At 41.0% G+C, this 10,984-nt stretch overlaps 1 protein-coding gene across 1 annotated transcript in view; it reads left to right on the top strand.

Annotated features, from left to right (window-relative positions):
• Window positions 1–7,865: 7,865 nt before the first annotated feature.
• Window positions 7,866–10,984, top strand: part of LOC104287290 (putative Polycomb group protein ASXL3) — a gene marked incomplete at its 3' end in the record, with an annotated part of 81,440 nt that continues 78,321 nt past the window's right edge. Inside the window, exons 1-2 of the mRNA XM_009885974.1 lie at window positions 7,866–7,966; window positions 8,103–8,133. Of these exons, the coding sequence (XP_009884276.1) occupies window positions 7,866–7,966; window positions 8,103–8,133 (132 nt within the window). The remainder of the gene's footprint in view (window positions 7,967–8,102; window positions 8,134–10,984) is intronic.

Raw genomic sequence — 10,984 nt, 5'->3', positions numbered from 1 at the left:
GTTTTCACCTTGTTGTATGAATGCCTACATAGGAAGTTCAGCCTCTCTCTCCTACGTAAATAATTATAAGGTATTAGACAGACACTACCTATAGATGTCTCTGTAAGCTGTACCGAGGTATTCTCATACGCTTGGTCAGTGCTAAATTCTCATATGGCTCATTGTACATCCTACAGCATTTTGTAAGAATGCGGCTTTAGTGAAGACGTTCTGATACAGTGTTGTTACTATCCTCTCTTATTTCTGACAATTGTAACAAAAGTTTAACTGCGGTAAAACACTTGCCTCTGCCAAAATAATTTTGGCAGTGGGTGTTGCTACAGTACTTGTTTCTCTGTGCTTTAAACTGGCAATGTGTATTCAAAGTCTATAAAATACATCAAATGCTATTCTAACTTTACTCTTTCAACTTGCTGCTGCAGTTGCCACTATAAGCTGTATTTTGTTTGACAAATGTGCATAAAGGAATTTTACTATGTATCGAGTAAAATGGCTATTCCCATGTATATATATGGAAAAGTTTGAAGCCTCTGGAGAACAAAGGCTGAGCCAGTCCTGAGGAGAAGGGCTAAGACACTCTCTTATTTTCATGATGTCATATCATCTCACACTCCTTCCAGAAGGGGCACGATTTGCTAAAATCGAGTAAAAATGATACACTGCTGTACGCAAGTGGTGGAGATACACAAGGTCCACAGTGTGGTTTTGTCTAGCCTCGTGGGGCTGCCGAGTTATGGAGAATTTGTCCCAAGTCTATTATGTGAATGATATATAGTGCTGCTCAGACCAGCTACAGTCTTGCACAGGGTTTTACTTGTATAGTGACATGTGTTTGCAAATCACAATGAAAGATTGAAGCCAAAATTGCCACTCCTTACAGTGTTTTATGTTAGGACCCTGATGGTTCATTATGACTTCGTTTTCTTGGGATACATCAATAATGTATTACTGCAAGGTTTGATTAAATCAATTTCTTTCCAACGACAAGTAAACAATGAAGTGATTGATACCTACTCACAAAAAAAGACTCATGAGTTACCTAGATCAATATGTTGTAAAATTGTATGCTGGTGAATTATTTTTAGGAACAAGAGCTTGAATTAATACATACAGCAAATGTATGGATATTTATGTGTTAAATTTTCTACAAAGCCCTTACATTAAAACAATATCGGGCTTTCAAGGTGAAGTGCTAAAAAGTATGAAATCACAGAGGTAACATTGCTGGTGTTGCTTTTTCACTTTGTTGTGCATGTCTGTACATCACAATCTAGACTTTAAATGACATACTTGCATGCTAGTTTCCCAAGTACTTCAAGTTCACTCTTTCGAGCTGCTGATTTTTCGTTTTATTTTCTTTGTTTGATGTGAGGTGCCCTACTTAATTTTCTATACACCTTTCAAACTCAGTACTAAAATATATTTTTCTTTTATGTTTCAATCGTACATACATAGCTATTATTAGCAACACCCAGTAGCTTCCCAAACGCAAATGTTTCTATAGTTATAACATGCCTATGAAGTTAAGTATTTTGACCTCTGCTTTACCCATGCAGAGTTGAGGCATGGAAAGATTAAGTACCTTACTCAAAGCTGTGCAGGAAATCTGTGGGAGAGGCAGTTATGGTACCAACAGCGTCTCTGTAGTAGTTCTGTTTCATAGTCATAAAATCGTCTTCCTTCTGTGGCTACACTTTTGCCTCATTCACTCTCTATTACTATTTCTCTCAGTAATTATGAGAGAAATGGATATGGTCATGTCTCTATATTCAATCTATATTGAAACTCGTAATGCACCATGTAATAGTTATGGATAAAAAGGAGTACAAAAACTGGACTCGAGCCTGAAATCATTACACAGCTCCTCATCTCCCACATTCATAATGAAAGAAGCAGAAATACTTCAGAAAAATATACTACGTGACAGTCTTAAAATACATTGTAATGTGTAAGTCTAAGTAGCGAGGCTCCAAACTGACAGTCAGTGTTGCATTCGCCGTTTCTTGGTATTTGATTAAAGGCTCTTTGAAAACTTAAGTTCCTGCAATGCAGTGTTTTTTCCAAGCTGTTCCCTTAATTTTTAAAACATAAGCAGGAAAGGACTCCCCTTATATTCAGCTCTTGCTGTACATACCGCGTATGTGATACAGGCAGTAAAACAGGAGCCACTGGCATGTCCTGTATTGGAACTTGTATTTTGTGGAAGAAGTCTCCTGCAGAGAGTTGAATCTTTCTGTCTGCGACATGCTGCTTTTGTCCTCATGCAAGTCTGCTTATCTTAGGGCAAGGCATAGCCCAGCTTACAAGCATTCCTGAGAAATGAACGCATGTGCAGGATCAGTGGAATGGTGGCATACCACTAACAGTTCATGTTACAGTACCCATTTTGTAGAACATGCATTTTTATGGACAAAATTGCAACCTGTCTTTACAACCTGCCAAAGGGCATATCTTTGATGTAAACCCGATATGTCAACTCACTTTGTACTCTGCAGCAGACTACAGCAGTGCTTATGTACAACCTGGGCATTATCTTCATAGCAGTTTTCAGCTTTTTGTGTCTGATAAACTAAGATAGAACACTTAAAAAAACAAGAACAAAAGAAAATCTTTAAAGGAAGGAGGAGAAACATCCTGTCTTTTCTCTGTCTTTCAGTTAATCCTCATTTGGTGAAACCGTATTGTTGTTTTCTGGTCATAGTTGGAACTCAGAAATTGAATAGAAAGGTTAAACACTTGAGTAGTTTAAGCAATTTGTAATGATTCCTTTCAGTTGAAAAAACCTGTATCTGTTTAGTTTCAGCTGTTCTTAAACTTGCAAGGATTCTCGAGCAGTTGCTGAAAGTCCCAAAATAGTGAATTCTGACTCAATAATTTCATGCCATAAGATACTGCGTAAAAATTATCCAAATGAAAAATCATAGAATAATAAAATACCAGGTTAGAAGGGACCTTAAGGATCATCTGGTCCAACCTTTCTTGGCAACAACATGGTCTAGACAAGATGGCCCAGCACCTTGTCCAGCTGACTCTTAAAAGTGTCTAATGATGTGGAATCCACCACTTACTTCCCTGGGGAGATTATTACAATAGTTGATTGTTCTCATTGTGAAAAATTTTCCTCTGGTGTCTAATCTCAATCTCCCCAGGAGTAACTTGTACCCATTACCCCTCGTCTTTTCCACGTGACTCCTCATAAAAGTAAAACGTGACTCCTCATAAAAGTAAAATGGGAGTCTTCATCTTCTTTGTAGCCACCCTTTAAATGCTGGAACATGGTGATAAGTTCTCCCCTAAGCCTTCTTTTCTCAATGCTGAACAAACCCAGTTCTCTCAGCCTTTCCTCATATGGCAGGCGTCCCAGTCTTTTGATCATCTTTGTGGCCCTTCTCTGGACCATAACTTCTTTCTCTCTGCTGATGATACCCTTGTTGATGCAGCCCAGCACCCTGTTGGCTTTCTTTGCTGCTGCAGTACACTTTTCACTCATATTGAGCTTGTTGGCCACCAGGACCCCCAGGTCCCTTTCCACAGAGCTGCTCCCCAGCAGGGTAGATCCCAACCAGTGCTACACTCCTGGATTTTGTTTTCCCAGGTGCAAGACTTTACACTTTTCCTTGTTGAACTTCATAAAGTTCTTGCTAGCCTACTATTCCAGCCTATCCAGGTCTTCCTGCAGGGTGGCTCTCCCTTCTGAAGTGTGCACTTCCCCACTCAGTTTGGTATCATCAGCAAACTTCACCAGGGTACGCTTGGTCCCATCATCCAGACCACTTATGAAGACATTAAACAGTGCTGGGCCCAATATCAATTCATGGGGGACCCCACTTGTGACAAGTTGCCAGTTTGAAAAGGAGCTATTTACCACGGCCCTTTGGGTGTGTCCTGTTAGCCAGTTGCCCAGTCACGGCATGGGCTGCTTGGCTAGACCGTAACACATCAGTTTGTCTAGGAGGAGGTTGTAGGGAACCACGTTGAAAGCTTTGGAGAAATCCAGGTGGACAATGTCCACTGCTTGCCCCATGTTAACCAAGCAGGTTACCTTGTCGTAGAAGGCAATCAGGTTTTTCAAGCACAATTTGCCTTTGGTGAATCCGTGCTGGCTTTTCCCAGTCACGTCCTTCATTTGACTTGTGATAGCCCCCAGGAGGATTCATTCCATAACTTTCCCAGGGACTGAAGTAAGACTGATGGGCCTATAATTTCCTGGATCCTCCTTTAAGCCCTTCTCATAGATGGGAGTGACATTAGCCTTTTTCCAGTCTTCTGGGATGTCCCCAGATCTCCATGACTTCTCAAAGATTATGGAGAGTGGCCTCACAACAACGTCCGCCAGCTCTCTTAGCACCCTTGGGTAGATAATGTCAGGATCCATTGATTTGTAGGAGTCAAGCTCCTGTAATAGTTCACATACTAAGTCTTCCTTCACTGATCGTTGGTCTGTGTTTGCATCAACCTGGATTTTTGTTCCCAACGCCTGGGGCCAAACAGTGCTGGTAAAGACAGAGGTGAAGAAAGTGTTGAGAACCTCTGCCTTTTCAGTGTTGTTGGAGACTAATTCACCTCTCCTGTTTAACAGTGGGCTAATATTTTTTATGTACCTGAAGAAACCTTTCTTGTAGTTTTCAATGTCTCTGACCAAGTTCAATTTGAGCTGAGCTTTTGCTTTTCTAATTGCATCTCTGCAGGCTCTGGCAATGTCCTTGTAGTTCTCAATGGATATTCATGGGCTTTTCCATCTCTGATACACTTTTCTTTTGGTTTTGAGCAGACTCAGAAGCTCGCAGTTAAGCCAAGGGGATCTCTTGCTTCCCTTACCTTTAAAGAAGATGAACTGGTTTTGTGCTTCTATGAGACCATTCTTGAAGCACTCTCTAACTCCTTTATCCTCCATGGAAGCTTTCCACAGAATCCCTCCCAACTGAGCTCTGAGTGAGCTGAAGTTTGCTCTTCTAAAATCTGAAACTTTTATCTTAGTACTAACCTTCAGCATGCTCAGAAGGATCCCAAACTCCACAATATTGTGGTCACTGCAGCCAAGGCCGTCACTAACCAAGATACTACACAGCAGGTTTTCTTGGTTTGTGAGTAGCAAGTCTAGCAGTGCCTCATTTCTGGTTGGCACATCTAACATTTGTATGAGGATGCAGTCCTCTACACATTCCAGGAACTTGATGGATCACATGTGAGCTGCTATATTGTTCTTCCAACAAATGTCTGGGTAGTTAAAGTGACCCATAAGAACCAGGTTCTGTTGACCCGGAGCTTGCTTAAGTGACCCAAATACTGCTTTGTTGGCCTCATGGTCTTGGTTTGAAGGTTGGTAGTGGATGGCTACGGTAAGATCCCCCTTGGAGACGACCCCTCTACTGTTGACCCAGAGGCATTCGATAAGGCTTCCACAATTGTCATAGTTGACTTCTGTACATTCAAAGTTCTCCTTAACATAGAGCGCGACTCCCCCTCCTTCCATGCCTGTCTTTATGGAACAGCCTATAGCCATCCATTGCAATCCTCCAGTCATGTGAGTTGTCCCACCATATTTCAGTTATTGCTATGATAACATAACTTTCTGATTGGGCACAGAACTGTAGTTCCTCCTGTTTGTTCCCCAGGCTGCATGCATTGGTATACATACACTTGAGGTGAGTGGTCTGCTGGTTTTGATCTTAGGAGGCAGCTAAGGAACATTTGTCGCTGCTCAGGTTGTCCTGGTTTATTCCCTAGTTGATTGCAATGGTGTGAGCGTTGCCACTTTGGACTCTGCTCCCCAAGCCCTTCAGTTTAAAGCCCGCCTCACCAAGTTGGCTAGCCTGCTGCCAAAGATTCCCTTGCCTCTTCTAGAGAGGTGGATCCCATCCCTCCCTAACAGGCTATAGTCATCGAAGAATGTCCCGTTGCCGTAAAAGCCAAAACCCTCGTGATGGCACCAGCCACGAAGCCAGAAGTTGATTTACATTATAGGTCTATTTCTGGGTGGACCCTTTCCTCTAACTGGTAAAATGGAAGAGAAGATAACTTAGGCACCAATACTTTTCGCTTGCACCCCCTGGGCTTTGTAGTCTTCCTTGATTCTGCCCAGGTTCTGGCTTGCGGTATCATTCATGCCCACATAGAAGAGTAGCAATGGATAGGTAGTCTGAGCTCTTGACAAGTTGTAGCACCCTCTCAGGAGCATCTCAGACTTTAGCTCCCAGAAGGCAGCAGACCTCTTGGGACACTCTGTTAGGCTGGCAGGTGGGCACCTCAGTGCTTCTTAACGGTCACCCACTATAAGCACTCATCATTTCCTTTTGTAGTAGCCACTGTGTGCTGAGAACAAAATGTGTCCAAGGATACTGTGCTGCACAGGAACTGATAACAGTTTTAAGTTGGTAGCAGTGATCCAACTTTTGTCATTTGACTGCCAGACGCAGGTGAAAGAGGCCTAAACAAAATGAGCAGAGGCTGCTCACTTTGGGAACGGAGAGCTCAGCACATGTATGAAGCATAGAACATCTGCCTATGAAGGGTGATAGTTTATGGTAACATTTTAAAAGGATTTTTTATTAATAGCTGGGACTTACTGTTAGCCTCTTCTCTTTCCTGTAAGTGGTGTTTTGAAACACAGTTCAGTTAAGTCTCTACCACTAGTTGACAATAAAGCAGAAGAAAATCTCAAGAATGAGAACAGTAATGCTTGTTGGGTTATTTATATGTTGGATCTCCTCTCCAGTATTTTTGCTTTTTCTTCTCCAAATTTCATTCTGAAAGAAAGGTTTTCTTGTGTTAGTGAAGACTATGTGCTTTATGGTGCTGTGGAGAGTCCTCATGGTTCAGGTGACGTGTGCATATTGGATGAGTGCTATTGATACCTTAATTCTTGTAGTTCTTGCACTAGTCTTCTGACAGGATCCAGCTGTCAATTAAGAGTTGTTCTCTCACTCCTGTAAACTTTATGAAAATTATAGTAATTAATTAAGGAAACCAACGCTGAAAAAATCCCTGAAAAGAAACAAAAGCCCATTGGAATTGTTAGTTTGCATGTTACTGTTTAATGTGGCTGGCTGTCCAAAAAGCTGATTGTTGCTTTGTCTGGTCTGCTGAGATAGTGTAGTTGAAACAGATCGTATAGCGGTATGGAAGTATTTTTGCATTACATCTTCGTATTTGAAGACCACGAATGAAACAATAAATTAGAAGAGTAACGTCTGTGTGGCTACACCATTGATGATAATCCCTTTGACTTTTATCTTAAGTCTTTGCTTTTGTTACTATAAATAACATTTTAAAGCATTGTGTGAAAGGAGCTTCGTGTATCTTTAAAAATGGGAGATTTGACGTAACTTTGTTTTATGGTATTAAGGTTTTCTTTGTTGTTGGCTTAACAGAGACCTACTATTATTTCCATATTTGTTCTGAGTTAATTCTTTTTCAGACATGCAGAAACATTGTGGATTGGGAAGTTTTGATGGCCTTTGCCTTTGATCCACAATCAATGCTGCTTTGAAGAGCTATATTTTGTTTTGGTTTGCTCTAGGGTTTCCTTCAATTTGTTTTATTCAAAGTAATTTTTGCACTTGTTAGACAAGGTTTAGCCTATACTTTTTTTTTTTTTTTAATTTTACCTTCTGTGATTGTGTTTAAAGTGTCAGTATTTTGTTAGCATGAAATAATGCAGGAGTTATTGTGGTTATATTTTTTTATTTTAGAAGGCGATCTACAAATAAAATATAAATTTATTTTATTTCAGCTACCTTTTGCATTCTTCTAGGGAAGGTTGAGAGGAATGAGATTCTAACTCTTGAGGCAACCCTTTGACCCTTGGCATCACAGACCTTTAGGAAGGCAGGAAGCCAACCCGGGAATGGGACCTGTTCTCAGTAATGTCACATTACTTCTATCAGGGTAACATCGGAGAAAAACCTTACAGGAACCTAAAAATGAGCATTCCTCAACAATATGACGGTGTTCTCAGTGCCTTAAGGTATGGTTCAATGATCACTGTTGTAATGAATGCTTAGAGTGGCTCCTGGCTTACCTTTCTCTGTAGAAGAACCAATATTTTCCTGTCATACTCATGTTTCTGTTGAAGTAACTGATCTGTTTTTTTCTTCTTTCAGCAGTGGACAAGTTTCTCACAAACAAGATTTGGTCAGTTCCATGTGGAACTGATGGAATCACAGTGAAGTAGTTTCCACTAACCACACCCAAGGCCCTACCCACTCTTTGCAGCTAGGTTGCTCTGTATCTGCTAGTACAGTTCACCAATTCCCTGGATCAAACCATGTCAGTGCGGCATCCTAGTCTGGACCAGGTAGCATGCTCTCCTCAAGGAGAAAAGCCAAACTCTTTATACTTCCTGCTGTAGCCTTTCTTTGTTCGTTATACTGTGACCAGCGGATTACAGTTACTTCACGAGTCATTTGCTAAACTTGACCTCTTGGCCTTGGACTAATATTATTTTTTTTTTTAAATGTTATAAGCTTCAAAATGTTTTCCATTTTCCTGGGTGTCGTGATGATAATTTTGGCATTCCCTGTAAATAGCAGTAACTAAATAGTGGCCTCTTCTTCCACTATGTCTTCTATCAGGACCTGGGAGAAGGTGTGATTAGTGGAAATGATTTCTTTATGATTTCGTGGGTTCCAGTTGAAACTGATCAGATCCTCCTTTTGGGAAACTTACAGACTAGAGGAATCAAATATCATAGAATAGGTTGGGTTGGAAGGGACACCTTTAAAGGTCATCTAGTCCACCCACGGCCCCACCCTGCAGTGAGCCTTAACCTTTACTCTGGAACAGTCAGCTGCCAATGCAAAGGCAGAAGAACAACCTGGAATAGAGCCAGCTCTAAGCAGCGCATCCTGGTTCAGCCCGTTTCCTCATCCTATGAGTTCAGGTAGCAAATCCCCATGCTGTTCAAGGACAACAGATTGGCCATAGGGGACCCATTTAATCTCTTATCAACTTTGAATGACAGTCACCCTCCCCAAAGAAACCTAAATCATCGATGTACTGCCCCTCTGAGGCTGCACTGTCTTTGCCAAGTCCTGCTAGATAGTTTCCTATTGGTGGAGTTTCTTGGGAAGAGATGTACCTGCTGAGAATGTAAAAAGGGTAGAGAGGTGCCTTCTTACTGCAGCTAGACTTAGTTTTGAAGGGTTGACCTACATGTCTCTCTGAGTATCATACCTTAAGCAGACTGGTACCTAAACATATCCACTTATGACTATAATACTTTAGCACAGACATCTTAAGTATCAGGAGACAGTTAATAAGCCATCTGGCAGTGCATGCCTTCTTCCTAAAGCATCTTCGGTGTTAGTGGTTGGGGTTGTGGACTGCACTTAATGTTGGAGGGATCTAGAGCAGCACCATTCGATTTGGTCTAAGCAAGCTCTGGTGTTTCTGGCATTGGAACAGGAAACTAGAGGGGATCTAATGTTTTCATCCTTTTAATGTTAAAGAGTTCAGCTTGTTTTAATGGCTTGAGCTCAGTAGGACAAATTCTGCGTAGAACCTGGCATGTCGCTTTCCTCAATATCGGAGGACATGTTAGATGAGGTTTTTAACATATGGGTTCCAGCTGTTACATTGCAGGTTCTGAGTCTGATGTGGCATCTTGTAGCTCAGGTGTCTGAGGAGGCTTGTTTTGTAGTATAGCATTGTGTTTAGTTTCTGTCTGACAGCCTTTGCCAGGATTGGTGACCACAGTTCAGGCTGTGCTTTGGAATCATCATGGGCGTTCACAGACTCATTAAGAGAGTTTGGCTACAGTTGTCTAGAAGACATTCCAGGTCACGTCCTAGATTATTGTTCATGATTTTGGAGCATCAGAAGGTCATTTATTTAGAAGGCACTCATTACATACTCTGTTTTAAAACTTGTCCTCCTACATGCATAGATTGGTCTAGCCAAGTCTGTGGTGATGAGGATCTCCTCGCTGCTTGCAGAGGCACAACTCTAGAGATCATTATCCTGTGGATGATAGTTGCATCCTATAGAGCATAGTCTGACTTACGGATAACCTTTTGTAAACATCTACAACTTCAGTAGTGTTCCTTGACAGACAAGCATCATGAGGTAGTAGATGATTTGGTTTGGAGAACTTAATGTCGGACTTATTTTCTCTTTTGTTGTGATCTTGGTTAAGTATAGACAGGATCAGGAATTTAGTTAACCAGTCATTCTAGTCAGGGTTTATATTGCTTTATCCTGGTTAGCATCTTGTATAACTTGTTGTCCAGAGAGGGAAAAGAGCCTTAACCAAAGTATGCATCAACCATTTAAAGGTAAAACTTTTACTTGGTTTCAGCTGACTTCGCAGTCTGGAGAGCCTGCCTAACTGTGTGTAGTGGTTCACTGTAGTTGGTGAGATGCCCTGTGAAATGTCTACAGAATCTAGTAAATCACAGTCAGTCTTCATGTCCCATATGATTTGTTCTTGCCTCTATGACTTGAACCTTCTTTATATAAGATGAGGCTCTACCCATATCATTGTATTACCAAGGTACTTAACTTCATCCTTCATTAAGTGATAACTATTTTGATTGTTTTTCTTTCAGTTCCATCAGTTTTAACTGAATACATTCCACATCTAGATGTTTCAATACATCTATTGATGTCTATTTTTAGATAAATGTTAATTCTTTTTATGTCTCAAAATTTCCAGTTATACACCAACTGCTGGGCTATCTATTTACATTGCTATATCAGAGAAGCCTGTGACATCCCATGTCACTACGCCTATATGCCAAGATTTCCTAGCAAGGGTAATGGGAGAAAATAGACCCATATTGGCCATAGTCTGCTGTCATTCTTCTGGACCAAGATTCTGGCAGCGATCTCAAAATTACGACACTTTCTGATCACACCAGCTTCTTTCGTCACATTTGTCATTTCTGTCATTTAGAAATTCTAGACAGGTAAGACCAATGAGAACCTCGTTGGAATTTGGTTTTTAGAGCCCGAAAAGCATCTTAATTAGAGCATCACTTCAATA

Source organism: Charadrius vociferus, unplaced genomic scaffold (assembly GCF_000708025.1).
Source record: "Charadrius vociferus isolate BGI_N301 unplaced genomic scaffold, ASM70802v2 scaffold75, whole genome shotgun sequence".
In the NCBI taxonomy this organism is placed as follows: Eukaryota; Metazoa; Chordata; class Aves; order Charadriiformes; family Charadriidae; genus Charadrius; species Charadrius vociferus.
The sequence above is the reverse complement of the archived record's forward strand: the minus strand, read 5'-3'. Positions and strand labels throughout refer to the sequence as shown.